Source organism: Temnothorax longispinosus, unplaced genomic scaffold, assembly GCF_030848805.1.
Source record: "Temnothorax longispinosus isolate EJ_2023e unplaced genomic scaffold, Tlon_JGU_v1 HiC_scaffold_45, whole genome shotgun sequence".
Classification (NCBI taxonomy): domain Eukaryota; kingdom Metazoa; phylum Arthropoda; class Insecta; order Hymenoptera; family Formicidae; genus Temnothorax; species Temnothorax longispinosus.
Genome location: NW_027270286.1, coordinates 40,247 through 64,280, shown reverse-complemented (window position 1 = coordinate 64,280; position 24,034 = coordinate 40,247). Strand labels below are relative to the sequence as shown.

The 24,034-nt window shown below is 37.9% G+C and overlaps 2 protein-coding genes and 1 pseudogene across 2 annotated transcripts; 1 reads left to right on the top strand and 2 right to left on the bottom strand.

Annotated features, from left to right (window-relative positions):
• The first annotated feature begins 3,794 nt into the window (after window positions 1-3,794).
• On the top strand, window positions 3,795-5,363 carry LOC139824585 (uncharacterized). The gene has a single exon (XM_071797123.1). It carries the CDS (start codon window positions 3,795-3,797, stop codon window positions 5,361-5,363), a length of 1,569 nt encoding a protein of 522 aa, XP_071653224.1.
• Window positions 5,364-19,727: 14,364 nt separating this feature from the next.
• LOC139824590 (uncharacterized) lies at window positions 19,728-20,646 on the bottom strand (annotated as a pseudogene).
• Window positions 20,647-20,863: 217 nt separating this feature from the next.
• LOC139824578 (E3 ubiquitin-protein ligase rnf146-like) lies at window positions 20,864-22,737 on the bottom strand. The gene has a single exon (XM_071797116.1). It carries the CDS (start codon window positions 21,441-21,443, stop codon window positions 20,898-20,900), a length of 546 nt encoding a protein of 181 aa, XP_071653217.1. The 5' UTR covers window positions 21,444-22,737; the 3' UTR covers window positions 20,864-20,897.
• Window positions 22,738-24,034: the final 1,297 nt, after the last annotated feature.

Sequence of the window (24,034 nt, the reverse complement as noted above, 5' to 3'; positions counted from 1 at the left end):
CGATCTTTAACTTAAAAGTTATGACAAAAGAATCTGCTAACGAGCTAGAACATTTGTATACTACTTTTATTCAACATTATAGAACTTTACAAACATTACAACTCCCTGTGGAAACGTGGGATGATCTGATCGTTTTCATGATAACACAAAAGTTAGATTCGGAGTCGGTTAAAGCTTGGGAGACTAAACTAGGTTCGTCAAAGGTTCTTCCATCGTGGCGAGATCTTAACGAATTTCTGATTACTCGTCTCTTTACCCTTAAAGCTTATGAAAAGTCTCGAGTAGGAAAAAGTGGATGGAAGCCTCAAAAGGCTACGGCTAAAGCTCATTACCAAGGAATATCAGGTGACACTTCCTTGTTTAAAGCCTCGAATTGTCCTATTTGTAAGGAGAAACATTATATTGCAAAGTGTCCTAAGTATGTTGATGAGACTGTTGCTCAGAAACTGGCACTAGTAGCCAAGCATAAATTATGCTATAATTGTTTAGGGAAGCATAGAGTAGCAAACTGTAAGGTCACCAAACGTTGTAGGACGTGTGATCAGAAGCACTACACAACAATACACAGGGTGGATACTTCTGGAAAATATGCGAAATCAAAAACACAAACACAGTCCAGCCCTGCCGTAACAGGACAGGACACAGCTAAAGTCTTGCATTCAAATGTTGATAAAACTCTAACTGCATCGTGTGTATTGTTGTCAACTGCGCAAGTGTTAATAACTTCAAATAAAGGGGAAGTTAGGAAGATTCGAGCTCTGCTTGATCAAGGATCAGAAATTTCATTGATTTCCGAGCGTGTTGTGCAACAACTAAAGTTACCTCGTACTCGTGCTGCACTCTTGCTAACAGGAATAGGTGAACAGAAATCTGGATCTGAGTTAAATTTAACTGTTTCTGCTTACATTTTGCCTAAACTTACTACTTCTATTCCTTCGGTTAAATTACAACCCGGTTCGTGGCCTCATTTGGAGGGAATTCGACTAGCCGATCCCGATTTCTTAAAGCCCGGTTCAATTGATTTGATAATAGGCGCTGACATTTATGGTTCTTTGCTTGAAATTAAATTAATAAAAGGTGCTGTTGGAACGCCATAGCGCAAGCTACAAAGTTGGGCTGGGTAATTTCGGGGCCAACTACGATTGAAACTTCCTTAGTAAATAGACAAAGCTATCACGTGTCGGTCAGCCAAGAATTTACGATTTAGTTGATAAATTCTGGGAATTAGAGGAAGTTCCTTCTTCGAAAACTTCTATACTTTCTAAAGAAGAATAGGATTGCGAGGATCACTTCCTCTCTACTTATAAAAGAGACGAAACTGGGAGATATATATTATTAGACTTCCTTTCAAATCAAATCCGGCTAAACTTGGTAATTCAAAAAATAAGGCTTTGCGAATGATCAGGAGTTTGTCTGGCAGGTTCAAAACAAATTCTAATTATTTTAATCTTTACTCGGACTTTATGGTAGAGTACCGAAACTTGGGTCACATGCAGATAGTTCCTTCGTCGCAATCGGAACCCTTTCTAGCGTACTATCTCCCTCATCATGGCGTATTACGAGAGTAGAGTCTGACCACTAAGTTAAGGGTTGTGTTTAACGGGTCGAGCCCAACAACTACGGGCGTGTCGCTTAACGGCTTATTACATACCGGTGCTAAGTTACAAATTGATTTGTTCGACGTACTCCTCTGGTTCCGCCTCTTTCTTTATGTTTTCACTAGATTTTTCGCCCGCGCTTCGCGCGGGCTCAAAATCTATTCCCCTCTCCCCAAACTCACTCATTAATTAGGAGCACCTTTGATATTCTTTCTCCTCAAACTCTAACCTGCATCTTCGAATTCTTTTTTAAAAAATAAAAAATAATAGATAATAGTACAGATGCAGATTAGCATATTGTCAAATATTTCAAAAATGTAATCCCGTATATTAAAGTCTTTAAATTTTATTTTTGCTCGCGCCTCGCGCGTTTCAACCTCCGTTGACCCACCATCATTAACTCTCTTTCATTTTCTTCCATTTTATTTTCTTTTTTCGAAATCATCAAAAAATTAAAAAAATTTTGGCACTGGTTTCAAGAAAATCAATTCTTAATGAAAAATTATCCATTAATAAAAAATTAAACTTATCCTCCAAAAATTAAAAATTTTGACTTCTATTTTATATATAAAGATTTGGTCAATTAATTCCCGAAAACTTGGAAAAATTTTGTAACCGGTTCCCAAAAAAATCGGTAACAAAACATTATACACTTTATAGCAAACCCCAGGAAATTCTACTTTTATTTCATATACAATTCTTTGAAATTCGATCAATTAACTCTCGAGAAATTTGAAAAATTTTGTAACCGGTTTCCACAAAAATCGGTAACGAAAAATCTATAAAATTATCCATAAAAAAATTCAGCTTGATATCTCAAAATTTACTGAAATTGGAGCAGAAATCGGAAACCCCATTATTATTAGCAATTTTTCTATAAACTCATCGTAGCCATCCTCAAAAAATTAGAAAATTTTAAAACCGGTTTCCAAAAAATTGGTTATAAAAAATTATACACATCTTCGCCATCCCCGAAAAAATTTGGGCATTGTTTTTAAGAAAGTAACGAAAAATTATCTCTAAAAAAATTCAGCTAATATCTCAAAATTTGAGGAAATTAGAACAATTACGTACATTTTTTTAAACAAAAATTGAAAACCCCTTTAGAAAAATTGGAAAAACTTCGTAACCGGTTTCAAGAAAATCAATTCATAAATAAAAAATTATTCATTAATAAAAAATTAAACTTATCCTCCAACAATATTTAAAAAATTTTGACACGACTCCTATTTCATATATAATTCTTTAAGATTTGGTCAATTAATTCCCAAAAAATTGCAAAAAATTTGTAACCGGTTCCCAAAAAAATCGGTAACGAAAAACTGTACACTTTATAGCAATCCCGGAGAAATTCTACCTTTGTTTCATATGTAATTCTTTAAGATTCAATTATTTTCGGAGAAATTGGAAAAATTTTGTAACCGGTTTCCAAAAAGATTGGTAACAAAAAATAATACACTTTATAGCACTCCCCAGAAAATTCTACCTCTACTTCATATACAATTGTTTGAGATTCGGTCAATTAATTTCTAAAAAATTTTCTGATACCGATTTTCCCAAAGATCGGTAACGAAAAATTATACACTTTATGGCAATTCCCGGGAAATTTTACCCCCACTTCATATAATTCTTTAAGATTCGGTCAATTAATTTCCGAAAAATTGGAAAAATTTTGTAACCGGCTTCCAAAAAGATCGGTAACGAAAAATTATACACTTTATAGCATTCCCCGGAAAATTCTACTCTTGTTTCATATATAATTCTTTTAAATTCGGTCAATTATTTCCCGAAAAATTAGAAAAATCGGTTTCCAGAAAATTGGTAGCAAAAAATTGGCCGCGACATTTTCATCCCCGGGAAATTCTACCCCTGTTTCATATACTTTTGGTAAAAATTCGGTCCACTAACGAATGAGTAGTTCGCGTACATACAGACAGACAGACAGACAGACAGACAGACAGACGTGACTTATATATATAGATAGCTGACATTGAAAAAATGTTTAGACAAATAAAGGTAGACCCGTCTGATTAGGATTATCAGAGGATCTTTTGGTTAGATTCATTGTCACAAATCACACCTTTTGTGCTCACAACTGTTACTTATGGTCAGGTATGCTCATCCTTCTTAGCCATACGTGCTCTTGTGCAGTTGATAAAGGATGAGGGACATCGATATCCTTTAGCTATTCCAATAATGGAGAAAGGTCGATACGTAGACGAATTTCATGGCGGCGCGGATTCTATTCAGGAAACTCAAAAGAAAGTTGCTCATTTGGATCAGCTCTGTATGGCGGGCGGTTTCTTGTTGAAGAAATGGATGAGCAATCACCCTGATGTTTTGGAACACATACCACCCGATAAAAAGATTATGTCTCATTCTATTTCATTTAATGAAGGTAAGACTGTTCACGTACTTGGACTGTCTTGGAACGCTTTAACGGATTCGTTTGAATTTACGTTCAAACTCCCTACATTGAGAACTATCACTAAACGGACTGTTATGATGTCTACGATTGCTAAATTTTTCGATCCAATGGGTTTTTTGTCGCCTGTTACTATTGTCGGCAAGATATTTGTGCAAGAATTATGGTCAATTAAGTTGGAATGGGATGACCCATTGCCGGAAAAACTAATCAAAAAATGGACAGATTTTGTAAATAGTTTACACAATACGCCGAAATTCGAATTTCCAAAATGGATAGGTTGGACAGCTAATTCACTTATTGAGATCCACGGTTACTGCGATGCATCGCAACAGGCCATGGCTGCAGTTGTTTTTGCTAGAGTAACTTCGAGCGAAGGTAAAGTCACCGTCTGCTTTATAGCTTCTAAAACAAAGGTTGCGCTTTTAAAAAAGCTTACTATTCCTCGTCTAGAACTGACAGCTGCCGTTCTGCTAGTTAAACTTGTTTCGCATATACTCAAGGTGATGGACCTGGGTGATATTCCAGTTTTTCTGAGAACAGATTCCGAAATTACTCTTATTTGGATCAAAGGTCATCCATCAAAATGGAGGGAATTTGTACAGAATTGTGTTAACTTTATTCAGACTGCATTACCTCAAGCTGTATGGAAGTTTATACCCGGGAGGGAAAATCCGGCTGACTTAGCGACAAGAGGTCTAACACCTCAACAATTATTAAATTCAAGAGCATGGTGGATAGGTCCCTATTGGTTAACTCAACATCCATCAACATGGCCGGATGAATCATATTCCCTCTCTTCTGAGGAAAATTTAGAGGAGAGACCTATTAAGGTCGCGACTACTATTAAATCAAAATCTCCAAAAATCTGGCATTTGATTAATAAATATTCTGATTTGACTAAACTTCTACGGATAATTGCTCGTTGTAAAAGGGTTGTAAAACGATTTCGAGGAGTAAGGGAATCTTCTTTCAATCATCCATTGACAGTGACCGAATTGACAGAATCTAGGTTGTTTTGGATCAAGATGGTTCAGCAAGCCTACTTTTCGCATGAGCTTGGGATTTTAGCGTCGGGTAGAGATTTGCCTAGATCAAATGCTCTTCTTAAACTTACACCACAACTCGATTCAAATGGACTATTAAGAGTAGGAGGTCGTCTTGAACGATTATTTCCATCCGAAAGTGCTAAGCATCCTTACATTCTACCGAAAGATTCTATTCTTTCTTCTTTGGTTATTGCTGACGCTCATGCTCGTACATTTCATGGAGGAGTTCAGGATACACTTTCGTTTATTAGGAACAATTATTGGATAATCGGAGGTCGACTCGTCGTTTGATCATTCATACTCAAATGTGTAGTCTGTACTCGGTTTCGCCAGGAAAGAGCACATCAAATCATAGGTCAGTTACCCACGGAAAGGATAACACCTTCGCGATCTTTCGAGCATTCGGGAGTGGACTATGCAGGTCCGTTTACTATGAAAACTTGGAAAAGTAGGAATGTTAAGACCTACAAGACTTACATAGCTTTATTCGTTTGTTACTCGACTTCGGCTATACACTTAGAATTGGTTACAGACTACACAACTGAGCCTTTCTTAGCTGCGTACAAACGTTTCAGCTCTCGTCAAGGAATTTGTTCAACGTTATCTAGTGATTGCGGTACTAATTTTAAAGGTGCAGATGCCGAGCTTCGTAAGCTTTTTCTAGCTAGTTCCAAGGAGTCAGAAGAGTTAGCTAAGAACGGAACGCTAAGGACTTCTTGCTAGGGACGGAACGCAGTGGAGGTTCAATCCACCTGCGGCTCCTCATCTCGGAGGAAAATGGGAGGCTGGCGTTAAATCGGTTAAAACGCATTTGAACAAGGTAGTCGGTGATCAACTGCTTACGTACGAAGAGATGAATATTTTGTTAATTCAAATAGACGCTGTGTTGAATTCTCGACCCCTTTGTCTTCAGTCTGAAGATCCAACCAATATTTCTGTTCTGACCCCTGGTCATTTCCTTATAGGTCAGGCTCTGACTACTATTCCTGAACCATCGTTAGAGGGCGTTATAAGGTCTCTTACCTTTCTCGGTGGCAACTACTTAGAAAAATGCTAGAAGACTTTTGGAAACAATGGTCACGCGACTGTTTGCAGAGATACCTTGCGGTATACAAGTAGAACAATGCTGTTCCATCTATAAAAGAAGGTTCATTGGTTTTAGTAGTTGATGAGAGGTATCCTCCAGCGAAGTGGCCTTTAGGTCGGGTTGTTAAGACTCATCCTGATCAAGACGGTCATACTAGAGTTGTTACTGTACGTACGCAGATTTCTGAATTACAAAGACCTATCACTAAACTTTGTCCTCTTCCTATCAATACAAATACTTTATAGTTGATTCGTTATCTACGATTAACGAAGGCGGGCGGAATGTTAGAAACGGCTAATAAAAGACGAGGAGAGATTGTGTTGTGTGCGGCATCTGGTCGGTTAATCACGGTTTTAAGAATAGTGCGGTCAGGCTGTCACAAAGGGCAGCCTATGTGGCGATGCAGCGGCGTCGCTGTAGTTGCGAAATCACGCGCGAGAACGGCGCTTCTTGAGTAGCGCCCCAGAGACGGATCACGTTGCGGCGGTGTGACCGCGGAACTGCGGATGTGCAAGCGGGCGTGTTCGTGCGTGCAGCCCGGCGAGACGGGCATTCGAGAAGTATCCGTCGTTACGTACGCATCTTTTACAAAGAAACTGTTTGGGCCTTCTGCTATTCCGAAATCTCGCGACGAGCGACGTGTTGGTTGAGTTTACTAGTAAGCAAGGAAGTCATATTATCTTCCTAACGGCGAAAGAATTACTACCATTACATACGTTAACGAGAACGTTGAAGGAAGGCGCCAACGAAAATTGCCTGGCTCAATCGCCATTATTGCAAAGAAGGACGACCCGGCCATATTGTGAAAATCGGAACGCCCTTTTTATGGGCTTAGTCACTGCGACTATCAATCTAAGGATTATCGGCCGAAAACACGGAAAACCTCAACAAAAAGGTAATTTCCTATTCTCTCTGGCATTTATTGATAGAAACATAGCTAACATACTGTTTAGCATCGGATGGTGAATTAATGTTCCTCGTACAATGACGATCTTTGATTGCAGAGTTGTTGAACAGACAATGTGAGAAATACTTCCTTCACTTTTGCACAAAGCGGACTGTAAATACAAGCGGTATTGTGCTTAAACTGAGCTCAGTGTAATTAACATTATCATGATATCGTGGTTGCAACTAGATTACAGTAAGTCAAAGATTTTCCTTCGCGTAAATTCGAAACGTCGTCATTAATAATGTCGATCAAGGTCAGTACGATCTTAATTAACGTGGTATTAATTTACTTCTTACAGATTACCATTAACCTATATTCGATTTGATAACAAATTCCTTACGTTTTAACAAACAACACTTGCGTTTAATATTCAATTACTTGCGTTTAATATTCAATTACTTGCGTATTATTTTCAATTACCTTGCGTTTTATATTCACTTACCTTGCGAGTTATATTTAGTTATATTGCGGATTATTCTAATATATTGCTCAAATGCATGAGTCAATAGGATATTCAAGCGTTACTTGGTTAGCGATATATATATATATATATATATATATATATATATATATATAGTGGACTGTAAAATATTTCTTTCGATTATTCGTTCGCATAATAACAGTTTTTTCAGAATTATATGACTGTTTGTAATAAAGTGTTTTGTGCCACACAATTCTTTACTGATTACAATCAGATTGACTCATGAATTCATATGGATTGTTCTTTATTTTGTGATCATATTTGCATGTATGATTAATTATGTATTTTATGAGAACAGTTCTTTTTTGAGACGGATTGATTATGTATTAATCTTGATTACGTCAAGATACAATTGTGAAGTTGCCAGAAAGAATAAATATATATGTAAACGAACCGTATGGCTTATATCAAAAAAGGGTGATCTCAATTCCGACTCAGTAAAGGATTATTTTCCTAAGGATTATTCTTTTGAATTATAAATTGCAAAGCCAATTTCTTGTTCGATACATAACAAAGATATTCATGTTTGGAATGTTATTTTGATTTAACTGTGATACGAATATTGTCAAGAATACACAATCTCTTTTCGTCTATTTTACCATTCATGAGTCCAGGCTTCTGCGCGAGCTTGTGCTTCAAACATATGTATTTTCAAAATATTTAAATCTTTTTTATAAATATTTTATAAATATTTTATAAATATTTTGTGCTGTCTGGGAGTTTAGCGCGCTCGGCTGTTCTTTTTCTGACGGGCAGATGCTTGCACGCTTTTTTCGCTTTTCTGTCACTCGGATCTATACGGCAAAAACAACAATTTAAGCGACATTATACACTTGTGAAATTTTGCTGCAAATATGTTTCAAGAGTCTAGCACACTCGACTGCTCTTTTTCTCACGGGCAGATGCTTGCACGTTCTTTTCACGTTTCTGCCGGTCGGATCTGTACTCAAAACTCTGCTGCAAAAAGCAGTCGAGTGTGCGTGAAGAGTCTAACGCGATTTGCTGTTATTTTTCTGTTGGGCAGATACTTCCATATTGTTTTCACATTTCTGCTGCATGTTTACTTTTAACAAATAATATAAAATTTCACAGTAGCTTCTTACAACGGACTACTGCAATAGTACAGTAAGTATCGTTCAATCACAGATATTATGCACTTCTGTCGCAATTTTGAACTGTTTTCTTGCGCACTTCTTCGGGACGTATCTGAACTATCAGTCATGGTTACCAGGGATATGTTACATTTTTTTACATATTTAAATAATTTCAAGTTTACTGTTTGGAAAGTAGATTCTAATCGCTGTGGATGATTGAAATAGTGAATTGTTTTTACTCTTTTTTTAACCATAATTGACTTTAAACATCAAAATATTGATTGAGAGTTTTACTACATTTGTTATTTTTTTCAAGTTACAATCGCAGACAATAAAAAAGAATGTTAAAGATCTTTCACACTCAACCGATTTCAGTTACATACGGTGTAATAACGTTTGTTCAAATTGTCATTAATTGTCATTAATTTTACAGCTAAAGCATCATCCCGACAATCACGCTATTCATCGCAATCGCAATCCAAAGAACAGGACTGTTCACCTCATTCTAATCTTTCTCGGAATATTAAAACGCCGACTGAAAACGAGTAAGTTCTGAAAACGAGCCTAGTAATTTGGCTCAATGTGCTAAGACCAATAAAGTAAAGGAAACTGCACATAAACTTCCACCATCCACTGTGCAATATGGTAAGCAAATGGAAAGTAAATCATAATTTTTATAATACGCTTGTACGTATATATTGTATTATATATCAGTAATTAATAATTTTATATGATTGCAGACGATGTTTCATTTAAAAAGTTCATTATAAAAGCTTTGACGAATATAAAATATAAAATAAACATTATTATTGCGAATCAAAATGACGAACGAGATGTATAACCTGTAAAAGGAATGAAGCAAACGAAAAAAATGAAGATGAAGAGAATCCATTTACCTCTGTTTCCTATAAAAAACGATGGAGAGTTACAAACATTAGAAAGATTCTTACTGGTCGAACAAAATCAGGCAAAGTTGGTAAGATATTTGTTAATTTTATTCCTATTTATGTTTTTAGTGATGAACAAGTGTATTTTTAGTGACATTACAATTTTGCACAGGTAAAACAATTACAGAAATTAGGCGGCCAAAGTGTAAAACATACTGTACAAAACATCTTAAGAAAATGCTTTGCATTTGAATTAGCACAAACATTCAGTTGGCTTGGAAGAAAAAACAAAAAAAAGTTTTCCGAACTGCGCTTTTGTACAATTATTAGTAGGAGAGCCGGCTGCACAAAACCCTCCCTCATCGAACATCCGGCTGAATTTTATTCGAATAGATAGCTTTTTTAGTGGTTAACCCTGTGCCGGGTTTTATATGCCCTGAAACTTGACCGAAGTGTTAAAAAAAGGGCCACTTCCGGTATGATTTTTTGAGATGAAACCCCTTTAAAGAACATCCGGCTGAAACTTGTGCCAATCGATTTAGGATGTCAAGCACTTTGACATCCTAAAAATATGCTGCCACCCCCCACCTTGACAGGAACCATGGCAGCAACCCTTAAACGTGACATATATTTTCGTACCGTACCTCTCTCACAGAACATCCGATTTTTTTTTTGGAAATGTAGCTCGAACATTCCTGAACATAAAAAAACAATGCTGCCATCGCTGGCCTTGACCAAAAATTTTTGTGCCACCTGTAAGTCGCGCGACTTTTAGCTGCCAATTTGTAACGGGTCAATACTTCCTTCACAGAACATACGATTTTTTTTTTTTTTTGAAATGTAGCTCGAACATTACTGAACATAAAAAAACAATGCTGCCATTGCTGGCCTTGACCAAAAATTTTTGTGCCACCCGTAAGTCGCGCGACTTTTGGCTGCCAATTTGTAACGGGTCAATACTTCCCTCACAGAACATACGGGCAATCTCTTGCCATGTATTTAAATAGAAAATAAGACAATCTTTGACGAGAATGATCTTAAGAACCGACTATGAATACCGTCCATACTAGCGCGAAAATTCCCATCGAATATTTTGTGGAAAAAATAGTTTGTGATAAACAAGCTGCGCGTACATTGGTAGAGATATGGAATGAAACAAGGTAAGTTCATATAACATTCACGTATTTTTATTTATTTATTCTTTATTCTTATTTTTTTGTATTTAAAATCTTAAAAGTAAGATATAAAACATAAATATAAATCACGAGATTTTTTTAAATCGCTATTGCTGTTGGAACTATCGACAGTATAGTCCTCGTCGTCACTATCATTATGCTCTATGACTAATTATGCTCTTATGCTCTATGCTCTATGAAGATTCAACTCTTAATGGAGTTGGATCTTCGTGGAACCATAGCTCTACTGGCCCTGGCTGAGGTAATATTTTTCGCCCTAAATTTAATTATTTAAATGATATATAAGTATCAAAGATTACATGACGATAATCGAACCAAATCGTGGTCGTATTGTCTTGGCGATTATAATGGCCAGTAGAGTCGATTAATATTTCCATTGTTGTTTATCATTCAACTGGCGAAGTAAAAGTAATTTATTCCATTTATATTTATGTTTTATATTTTATTTTTAAGATTTTAAATACAAAAGAATAAGAATAAAGAATAAATAAATAAAAATACGTGAATGTTATATGAACTTATCTTGTGTCATTCCATACTTCTACCAATGTACGCGCAGCTTGTTTATCACAAACTATTTTTTCCACAAAATATTCGATGGGAATTTTCGCGCTAGTATGGACGGTATTCATAGTCGGTTCTTAAGATCGTTCTCGTCAAAGATTGTCTTATTTTCTATTTAAATACATGGCAATAAGAGATTACCCGTATGTTCTGTGAGAGAAGTATTGACCCGTTACAAATTGGCAGCCAAAAGTCGCGCGACTTACGGGTGGCACAAAAATTTTTGATCAAGGCCAGCGATGGCAGCATTGTTTTTTTATGTTTAGTAATGTTCGAGCTACATTTCAAAAAAAAAAAAAAATCGTATGTTCTGTGAAGGAAGTATTGACCCGTTACAAATTGGCAGCTAAAAGTCGCTTGACTTACAGGTGGCACAAAAATTTTTGGTCAAGGCCAGCGATGGCAGCATTGTTTTTTTATGTTCAGGAATGTTCGAGCTACATTTCCAAAAAAAAAAAATTGAATGTTCTGTGAGGGAGGTACGGTATGAAAATATGTCACGTTTAAGGGTTGCTGCCATGGTTCCTGTCAAGGTGGGGGGTGGCAGCATATTTTTTTATCAATGTGCTTGACATCCTGAATCGATTGGCACAAGTTTCAGCCGGATGTTCTTTGAGGGGGTTTCATCTCAAAAAATCATACCGGAAGTGGCTCCTTTTTTAACACTTCGGTCAAGTTTCAGGGCATATAAAACCCGGCACAGGATTAACCACTAAAAAAGCTATCTATTCAAATAAAATTCAGCCGGATGTTCGATGAGGGAGGGTTTTGTGCAGCCGGCTCTTGGACTATATATATAATAGGTAAATTCTAAACTTTATAATATACTTTCTATTATTGGAACAGAATAATTAGTTTATAAATATTACTTAACTGATGATAAATTTAATGTTTTTTATCTGATAATGAGATGAAAGAAAACTTTTGTGTGATTAAATCTCTTTATTGAATAATATTTTGAGAGTAAGTAATACATTTATTCCCAAAGGATTGAAACAAAAACTCGACAAGCTACTTTGCGCATTTAAAAATTGGATTACTAAAATCGGCACACTAAGATCCAAAACTTCCCTGGCGGAAATATTTCTACAAAATTAAAAAAAAAATAAAAGTGTACTACAAAAAACTATAAAATATAATTGCCAAAATCTATTAAATTCTACATGAATTTAAGAAGTACTACAAAATCCTACATGAAAATGCCAGAATTGGAACACTTTTGTAAATTTTTGTATTTTTTTAGTGCATCTTGATTTATAAATTTTTCGGTAAAACTACGCCAAACTACAATTAATACTGATATTCTACACATTTCTATATCTATTTCAGTACAGTAGACTACAAGGAAATACTAGAATTAAAACACTCTTTAATGAGGAAATTCACCCGACATAGAAAAAAATTATATTTATTTTGAAATTTTATTACTATTTTTTAACTAAATTTGTTTCTTAAGATGCAACCTATGATTATAAATATTTTCTCGTACTTGAAAAACACATTACCTTGATGGGATTCGAACTCGAGACCTCGGGACCTCTGGATCGTGAGCCAACCGTCTTACGTGGTAGACTACTTCTTAATTTGATGTAAGTGTTATATATAGTCTACATGTGTCATAATCAGCGCAAATATATAATTTTTCAAAAATTCTTAAGAAACAAATTCAGTTTAAAAAGAGTAATAAAATATCGAATCGGATATACGAATATAATGTTTTCTTAATGTCGGGTAAATGTCAGAAACCAGTGCCGGCTCATTACAAAATAGGCCTATTGGGCCAACGTCGCGCCGCGCGATTACAAAAAAAAAACTTCTTTATTCTAACTTATCTGTAAAATGAAAAGCGAGTCATTATAAAAAAACCTTACCCAGCACCACATACACACATGTCTAAAACTGCATAACCCGGGAAAAAAATCTCTTATTTATTCATATTAGTTTATATTAGTAGATACATGATTATACACTGTTATAAAAATAGTCTTCTAATAATATATTATTCTACTTCACAATATCAAATTAATATGAAATATATTTTTCCTAACGCGAGCGTGAAATGGGCCGCTTTTCGCGCTTGTTTTGAGTGAGGAAAACGATCCATTTTTCCACTAGTTGAAAAATGGAGCCATTTCTCAACTAGTGGAGAAATGAAATTGTAAAACAAGCGCGAAAAGCGGCCTGTTTCACGCTCTTGTTAGGAAAAATAGTATGAACAACTCGTGGGAAGAGTGGTCGAGCCCAAATGAGTGTGATGGTCGTACGAGCGAAGCGAGTGTACTAGTTGTACAATATACTAATTTTTAGTTTCAGTTTACACAATTGCGTTTTAAGTCCGACAAAGTCCATATTGGCACGCAGTGCCAATTTAAAAAACTGAAACATGTATTTAATAATAATTGATATTGTGAATTATTATTAAGGCAGGCGTCTCGCTACGTGCTAGTCATGTGACTGTTTGTAGGTTTTCACGTTCAGAAATATATTTCAAGCAATTTTTGCTAAGGGAAAAATAATTTTATGAATTATGGTGTACCATTTCATACGTGACAAAGTATGTTACTTTTTCCAAATTATGTGATTTTTCTCATTTGACTCCGTTTTGATCAGCTGATCATGCGAGTCGTCGAGAAAGGTTAATGACTGAGAAAGTTTAATGTTGTCAATTACTGAGAAAGGATTTCAAAACACATGACAAAACACAGGGGTGTCAATCACTATCCAATTCGGCTAAGAAAGACGAGCCCCATAACCTGCAACTACAGTGATTAGCCAGCGGCGTTCCAAAGTCTTCCCAACCTCACCTCGACCAAAAAATGTCTGCTCGATTACCACATTTCCACTAAAATAAACTAAAAAATTAGCAGCGAAATCTCCGGTAAACTATATATTTTATGGTTGCATCGGATTCTTCGAAATCTAATGTACAAAAAGCAATGTTTTTTCTCACTTCATCTAATCGAAAAATGCGAAAATATGTGATTGAAACCGTGATAGAGCCTTCTTTTTCTGGCCGTCTGTATGAAGTAATGCAAAATTTGTGATTTTCGAGATCGATTTTCTAGAGTAAATAGTCGGTAAGGAGCCACAGAAAAAATCGACTGCAAAGCTGATCATATAATTTGATATAAAATCCGAAATCGAAAACTTTATCTAATACATGCCCTGACGAGACGACTACCTTAAGCATCAAGATCCGGTTCGACCGAAAACGGCACTTCGCATTGCTTATATGTTATTTTAAGTTTTCTTTTTTTTCTAATTTTGCATAAGATACTTAATTTTTTTAATTGACATATTAATTTTTACTTTCTATGGAAAAGTTGAAGGTTTAGTTGAAAGTCTGTTTTCCATGTAAAATTGTAGTGTTCGAGAGCGCGCGGTAGCGCGAGATAGCGCGCGGTAGAGGACGACCACAAAAGAAACGGAGAGGAACAGCAAGTACAGAAATACAAAGTTTAATGTTCAATGGGTACACTTATTTACACGAGTTTCCTTTTCAGGCAAAATACCGTGAGCGCGCACAGAGTCTAGCTCGGCGAAAGCGGCGATAATTAAGCAAGCGAGTGCGAAAAGCGGTGATGAGCGGTAAAGCAAAGCGGTTGTATAAAGATACTAGCGGTGTTCTATGATCTGCGAGCGAAATCGATTCCGCGGCGCAGCGGCGGTCCTTTTAACTCCTCCGAGGCGAAACTCCCTCCCTGCAGATTTCTCAGAATTTCTGGAGGGTGATTGGCCGTCGGAGTCCCGCGTCATGGAGCTGACGTCACCGGTTTCACGTGGTGACCCGACGGGGTCGTCACCTGTTTTCGAGTGCTTTGTGTATAGCATGGATCGTTCCTTTGTTCTAGCGTTGTTGTTTGACTTTATTATTGATGACAAAGTTAAAGTTTCTGGAAAGCTAATCCCGAAAGATCCATGCTATACCGAATATTTCCGTGGCAATTCTTGAACGGCATTTCACGCGAATATTAATTTACTCAATTTACTGCAGGCGTGCATGTGCTGACATGCAGCCGAACGCGACTTCGTCGCGATGCTAAAGTTTGCGATCTCAAACAGTAGTATCTTATAAACATCTAAAAAAAGCAAATTTATGTAGATTTTCATGAATTCACGAGTTGTAAAAAGCTTTAGAATTTTGTCATTTTCTCTAAAACCTTGTAGTATTGTATGCAAAATTACAACCATTCACGAATCAGAAATTTATATAGGTAAAAAATTGTGTATTTATGTATTTTTCTATTGGACTTTACAACAGACTACACGAAAATAAAAACATAAGTATTTTAACTTCTGCGAATTAAAAAGTTATTAATAATAGATGAATTTTGGAAGATTTGTGTAAAAACTTGTAACATTTAACTAAAAATTACAAATTTTAATTAGCCATAAGTAATAAATTTTTTAGCTGTACAAACAAATCGGTATTTGTTAGTATTTGTACACAGTTGTAGTATTTTATGAGAAACTAAACACTGAATTAGATTCTAAGTTGCATAGTTTTACGATACGTAAATTGTGATAGATTTCTATAGTCATTTATAAATAATTGTAGTATTCTACAAGTAAGCAGATGGTTTAATTTTTTAAGATTTCGTTTTTTCTTAAATTTTTAAAATTTGTAAATCTTTGTACTATTTTTTATAAAATTGTAGTTTTTCATAAAATACTACTTGCAATAACTTCTTGATTTGAGAACATTATAATTTGTGGTACTAGTTCGTAGATAATTCTACAAAAAAATAACTATTTCTACAAAAAATTAAATATTTCAACAAAAATGTACAAATTTCTATTTCTAGTTAAATTTTGTAGTTATTCAGAGAAATTTTTTCCGCCAGGGTTGTTATTTTATTTTCAGATGTAGTTAAAAAACATTATCCTGATGCTACAAATACATTTATTTGCACTTTCATTAAAGAATGGCTGCGTCGCGCGCCTGAGAAATGTGGTAAAAAAGTAGCAGCTGGGCTTTGTGCAAATATCGAGGATGAAGGCTAGTCTTATCGTAAGCAATATAGATATACACACATATGTATACAAAAGAAAGATACTTAATTTGGTAAATCTGAAGGAGAGCTTCCTCCTCACCGATTTTGCTGAATTTAGGCTTAATCGACGCGTTTTCGCACAAAACGAACGAATCTGGCAGAAAAAAGCCCCGCTCTGTCCCGCGAAGCGAGATATTAACTGTTAAAGTTGACGACTATCAGGTTATGAGACCTGTCATACCGACGCGATGTAGCGACTACGGACATGCTCCGCGACCACATGCGCGCATGTCCCGTGGTCACGTGATGTACTTGAGCGCTCAACCTCAATGACATATTGTCATATTGACATATTGACATATTATTGTTCTGTGCAATTCCAAAATATTTATAATGCCATATTCAGTAGAGCAATTGTATAGTAATCCGTGGCTACTGGTTCAGGATGTTGTTGGCGATGCAAAAACATGGCCCAAATTCATCCGAAAAATGTTTTGGGATAAAAATCTAAAAGATCACAATAGAATGATCCTTGTCAATTTTTCATATCTAAATGCAGTATCCGAAGATTTGTTGCACGATATATTAACTTTTACGTTGAAAAATGCGTATACAGCGGAAAGGAAGCGCAATATTAAGGATAGATTTAGCTATTTAAATCACGAGGTAATTGTTTTAATTTCAATTGATATATATATCAAAAGTAGATAAGCTAGGCCGGTTCTGGACCACATACCGAGGGCGAGGGGGGGGTGAGGGGCGAGGGGGAACAGCGCGGGGGGGGGACCGCGGGCGGGGGAAACCGCGGAAGAAAGGGGAACCGCGTGTTTCGGGCGCCGCGGGGGGTGGGGGAGGGGGAAACCGCGTTTTTCGGGCGCCGCGGGGGAGGGGGAGGGGGAACCGCGTTTTTCGAGCGCCGCGGGGAAGGGGGAGGGGGGAACCGCGTTTTTCGGGCGCCGCGGGGGAGGGGGAGGGGGAACCGCGTTTTCCGGCGCCGCGGGGCGAGGGGGGTCCGCGTTTTCCGGCGCCGCGGGGTGAGGGGGTCCGCGTTTTCCGGCGCCGCGGAGCGTTCGCGTTTTCGGGCGCCGCGGGGCGAGGGGACCCGCGTTCGCGTTTCGCCGCGGAGTCCGCGTGACGTCACACGACACGCTCGCGTTATCTCTCCCTCGTAGATGTTTCTCCCCCGTCCCCCGTTCGTCTTCTCGTTCGCGCGGTCTCTCTCGCTCCCGTTCGCGTTCACGCTCACGATCGCGTTTAAATAAATTTATATTATACATAAAAAATTTGCTTACCACCGCAGGATTTGAACCAGAAATCCCTAACTCTTGAGTCAGTCACCTTCAGAATTCAGGCCATTGTCTCTTAATTTACACAATAATATGTATACGCTAAAATACTGCAGGCTATTTACACAGGCTATTTACACAGTTAAAATTTACACAAAAACACATAGGACACAGATTACACGGTGAAATCAGATATAATGGGTCTCCACAAGATGAACAAAAGAGACCATCTATGAGGATATACGGACATGTGTCATGTCTGCGAACAGCGTATAACATCGAGAACAATCCGTGTATTCTGACAATGCATGACGCACAAAACTTTATATGTCCTGGAGTAAAATAAGAGTATATGCAACACATCTTTGTCAGAGGGTGTAACATATTCACTTCTGCTTGATTCAACACTCTGAAAATTTCGTCCGGAATATCCTCATCAGCCATTTCACTATCATAACACGAATCGTCCGACAATAATGCTTCATCATCAACTTCCATTTCTTCCTCGTCATTCACTTCTATTTCTTCAACGTTTGCTTCAACTTCCATTTCATGTCCATCAAACTGCAATTCTTCGAAATCCATTTTGCAGAACGTTGTATGCCTCAAAAGGCGCAATACACGGTACTACTGTTAAAATCACACAGTGCAGACAGTACAAACAGTCGCGACACTTGAAATTTTTCGACAAGACAAACACGTCCGAACACTATCAAGCATGCCAACCCGACTCTTACTTCTAGTCCTCGACTACTGAGCGTACCTTCAAATTCATCCTTCTACATCTCACTATTGTCACATCGTTTGTTTATCATATCTAATTTCATCTCAGCATCCATACAATTGCGCCTTCCGAAAAATCTGCGATGTGCAGTTTTGCACGTGTGCAATGAAGTCACCGCGAGACACGTATGTTCTCGAAAACGATATCGCGCCATTGACTTTCGGTGATTTGATCTGTAAAACTGCTATTGAACCGCGATCAAACAGCTATCAAACAGGTATTGAACCGCTATGAAACAGCTATCAAACAGCTACTGAACCGCTATAAAACAGCTAAAAACAGCTATTGAACCGCTATCAAACAGCTATCAAACAGCTAAAACAGCTATGAAACAGCTAAAAACAGCTAAAAACAGCTATCAAATAGCTATTGAACCGCTATGAAACAGCTAAAAACAGCTCTTGAACAGCTAAAAACAGCTATCAAACACCTCTTGAACAGCTATCAAACAACTAAAACAGCTCTTGAACCGCTATGAAACAGCTAAAAACAGCTCTTGAACAGCTAAAAACAGCTATCAAACACCTCTTGAACAGCTATCAAACAACTAAAACAGCTCTTGAACCGCTATGAAACAGCTAAAAACAGCTCTTGAACAGCTAAAAACAGCTATCAAACACCTCTTGAACAGCTATCAAACAACTAAAACAGCTATCTGTATAACAGCGATCTGTATAACTGCGATCTGTATAACTGCTATTGAACCGCTATCAAACAACTAAAACAGTTATCTGTATAACAGCGATCTGTATAACTGCTATTGAACCGCTATCAAACTTCTTTTAAACAACTAAAAACAGCTCTTGAACAGCTAAAACATCTATATTATACTACAAAGTATGTGGGAAAAGGAAATAAAACGTTTATATATACATATATAGTTTATTTCAAAAATCATAATTTTTCTGGTGTTGCGACCACCAGTTAAATATTTTTAATACATTTTGTAATGCGCTGGGTGAGGGACGATCACGTTCGCGTTTTCAGGCGCCGCGCCGCGGGGGGAGGGGCGACCGCGTTCGCGTTTTCGCCGCGCCGCGGGGTCCACGTGACGTCACACGCTCCCGCTCGCGTTATCTCTCCTTCGCGCGCGGTCTCTCGCTCCCGGCCCCCCCGTTCGCGCGCGTCTTCTCGTTCGCGCGGTCTCTCTCCCCCCGTTCGCGCGTTCTCGTTCACGATCGCGTATCTTTTCTTCGCCAACGATATTTAATCGTTTAGATCTTCGCGATATTTAATTTTAATATTACATTTAAGTAAACGATAAACGAAGACAGCTTAACGACAAGGAACGGTAAATGAAAAGGAAATTTTTTTAACCATATTATATACTTATTTATTTCTCATGTAGCGCAATATACACAATAGTATCTAAAGCGTAGGCTAATAATTCGCAATCAATAATCAAATTTTTATCATAAACTTCACGCAAGACTGTAACTGCGTTACATTTATCGATGATCCAATTTTGGCGTAAAAATTGTTACAAATTGTTTGAATTTTTCACTTACGCCGTGAACATTTTGACATAGTTGAAAATACACATTTTCAACGCAATGTTCTAGTTCGAACAGGAAGAGTACGGTTGACGGTTTCATGTACAAGCTGGTGCCGCACGATGTCAATTTTACTATATCTGCGTCACGTATTTTAACAAGTTCCAAATCTCGAAACGTTAGCGATGATGGTGCCGATGACTGCACGAGTCACTGTATATCTGCACGTTTTTCGATGAATGTCACCCACGTTGCATGAGGCAGAATTATCCGATTGCCTCGGTTATCGCCAATAAGTATATCCACAGAGGACATAGGTCCAGCGTTGATTCCAACATCCAAAAATTTATATGCGGTCGATGTCAAGGCAAATCTCCTTCCCAAAATACGAGGCGTGTAGCGGGGTTTATCAAAACTGAAAAAATACAATTATGTTTATAAAAGTTTTTTTTTTTTTTTTTTGCACAAGTATATACGAAAATTAGCGGTACTTACTCATTGTGCTGTTTCTCACACGTTTCGTCCTGAATCGGAACGTAGTAGTTCGCACCGTGAGTGTTCATTGTATCTGGAGGCTGTTTATTGCAACGTACTCGAACCGTATCGAACTCTCGACTGCGCGCTAATATTCGCCCAAGGTAGCGATTTGGTTGGATCCTTCCACCAGGTCGCGTTCCGTTTCATTGAGATGTTCCATGTTTTTTATACTGTCTTTTTCACACACTATTTTTAAATCACGCCACAATCTTCGAAGGAGCACTTGCATGTGACTCGGTCACACGCTGAACAATATCATGTGCAATGTTGAACGTGATTGTGCATGCATGTATATACCCGATATCAAGTATTTGTATAATGTTGAACGTGATTGTGCATGCATGTATATACCCGATATCAAGTATTTGTATAATGCTGTATGAAACCATTGAATATAGTTGAGTATGTTGTTAAATATGGATTTGGAATTGGAATCTTTGATCTTAACGGACAAATAATCCATTTTACAAATGTTATTGTACACCCGAGACACCCTTGCACGGAGCATCTTTTCTATCACGTTTGATATTACGTTTGTAACGTGGGTTGTATTTTCTATATTGACATTTCTTTTCAAAGTCAATTACGTAAAGCATGCCACAGATCAAAAGTTCGCATTGCGCGTCCCCTAGTTTGTAAATAGTCTCCAGATCATTGCTTGTCCTCGGATCATATTTCCACCAACCATTTCGACCTTTGTAAAACCATTGGTACTCTTCCTCAGGATGTTCCGATTCCTTCTGAGGCTCCTCCACTTCCACCAGCTGAGGTCTCTCGAGAAAATCCGGTGGGATCTCTTGACGACACATCGAACACCGCTTGCTCTGATTAGCGACACCCTTTACGCACAGATAGCAGTATATATGGCTGCAGGGTAATCGTGCTGGATGGATACAAGGCTGCAGGCATACTGCGCATTCTGGCACAACAGTGGGACCTTCTTTTTCCTCGGAATCCTTATCCTTCTCTTTAATGCCGCCGCCAGATTTCTCCGGCACGTCGAGCTTCGCTTGCGCCATGGCAGGACGAGTCGCGCGACCGCCGACAGGGTCAGAGTCTCATCCGACGAAGCCCGATACAGCTCTTATGCATGAACGACATAGTGCAAGTGCACCATCCGTTGAATAATAAAAAAATACTACGCACTCTTTTGTATGTAAATTTAGTGCAACGATTTCCTCACGCGACACTATTCTTTCAATGACTTCTTATTTACGACCATCTTCTTCATCGCTGAAATAATCACTGTCATCCGTTAACGCGCGATTCTCGTCTAAATCCATATCGAAATTATTGTCATCTCCTTTATCGTGAAAAGTATTCCTCTGTATTGAATACTCGGCACAAAAAATGTAAAATAACCGCTATACTTTTTCCAATCGATGTACCGACGCGTAGACTATCAAATCACAGACTGTGATTTTGACTCGCTTCATTCTTTCTTATATACTTTTTCTATTGCCTTTTTTTCTCTCGTTCCAACTAGAGCATCGCGTATCGTTTCTTCTGTTTTAGTGCATGGTGTGCATACACTGCAAATTTTGCAATTTCGCATAAGTCAATGGAGCGTTTTTTTTTTTTTTTTTTTTTTTTTTTTTTTTTTTCAAGAACATATCGCGACATGTCTCGCGATGATTTCATCGAACACGTGCAAAACTGCAAATTTTGCAAATAGCGCCGATGTATGGCTGCTGCAATTATACAGATCAAATCACCGAAAGTCAATGGCATGATATCGTTTTCAAGAACATACGTGTCTCGCAATGATTTCATCGAACACGTGCAAAACTGCAAATCGTACATTTTTCGATAAAAAAGCAAACGATGCATCATTAGTAGGATATAAAATGACGAATCTGGGGGATACGCTCAGTAGTCGAGAATTGGAAGTCGTGAGTACAACAAATTGTGTTAGAAAAAAGATCGTGTAATAACATGTGTTTTGTAGAAATACCGCGAGAAATTAAATTGAAGAGAGCGGCGATAAACGTGCAATCAATAGACAATGCATGTTTCGCATGGTCAGTGACGGCTGCTCTACATCCAGCCCAAAGACATGCAGAACGGGAATCGTCGTATCCACATTACACGTCGGTGCTAGATCTTACGGACATTGAGTTTCCAATGACGTTGGATCAAATTAAAAAATTTGAAAATCACAACAACATCTCCATCAACGTGTACGGCATCGAGAAAAAAAACAAGGAACTTGCAATTCTACCAATACGCGTCACCGACCGAAAAATGAGCAGACACGTAAATCTGCTGTACATGCATGACGACAACGTGGAACATTTTGCATGGATTAAGAACCTATCCCGCCTCGTAAGCTCGCAAATAAACCGACACCATGGTCGGAAATACTTTTGCGATCGGTGAGTATACATCCTAATAAATAATAAAAATAATTTTACGTAAAAGGTATTAAAAAATTTCATTATTTACAGATGTTTGCACTATTTCTACACGAGCGAGAAATTGGAAGCCCACACCGTCGACTGTCGGGAGATGAACGACTGCGCGATCAAGTTACCGAGCGATAACGATAAGTGGTTGGCCTTTAAGAATCACAGCAGGCGTGCATAAGATCCAAACAACACAAGATGTACACCTTGTCCAAAACGAAAATAGCTCTAAGTCCGTACGACAATAAGCGATACATTATACCCGGTTTTACCGAGACGCTGCCATGGGGGCATTATAAAATGCCATCGTAAATATATATTGTAATTACATTTAGATATGTATGAAAATAAATGACTCATTTGTATGTATAATATGTTTTTATATTGTAATAAAATTTTACAATACATTATTCTTGTGTATCCATGAATTATGTGAATTATCAAATCCTAACCACTTTACATAAACCTCATCCCCCCCCCTTTTACGCAAAACTTTTTCAACGAGATACACGTCGGGATTAGCAACGCGATGTAACTCGTATTCGTAGAAGCTGCCGGCGACGGGTTTTCCGCAGGAATCTTCCAATAGATACGTCACGGGATTAGTTTTCTGCACTTTGACGATTCTAAACACCTCCGTGGTCCAATTTGGTATGTGTATCCTTTCTTGAAGATTGTCTTGAATTTACTCACGCGTACCGAGTCGCCCATTTTGAATCGCGCGGGAGCAGCGATCTTTACGTGGCTGTGCACCGTTGTTAGGAGCTTGTCGGCGATCGCGGGGGGTATCATCGATGGGTCGCATGCCGATAGTTCGATGCTTTCGCCCGTTGTAATCCGATACGAGACCCGGCAGCGAGTCGATCCATTTGTAATTTCCATTGCGCGTAAACATTTTCCACATGTTGTTCTTGAGCGTGCGATTGAATCGTTCGACGACGACCGATGCATTCATTACGGAATAGGTCGAATAGTGATATTGATATTATGTTTCTTCAAGAGTTTCTGCACGTTTGCGTTGTAAAATTCTTTCCCCCCTTGTCAGTCTGCAGATTTTTCAGGCATCTTCCGCCGTCTCGAATTATTTTCACAATCGCCGTAGTAACCTCGATTCTGCTCTTGGCCTTGAGCGGTACGGCCCATGCATGCTTGCTCAGCATATCGATAACGGTGAGTATTTAGTGGTAGCCTCTGTTGAATCGCGT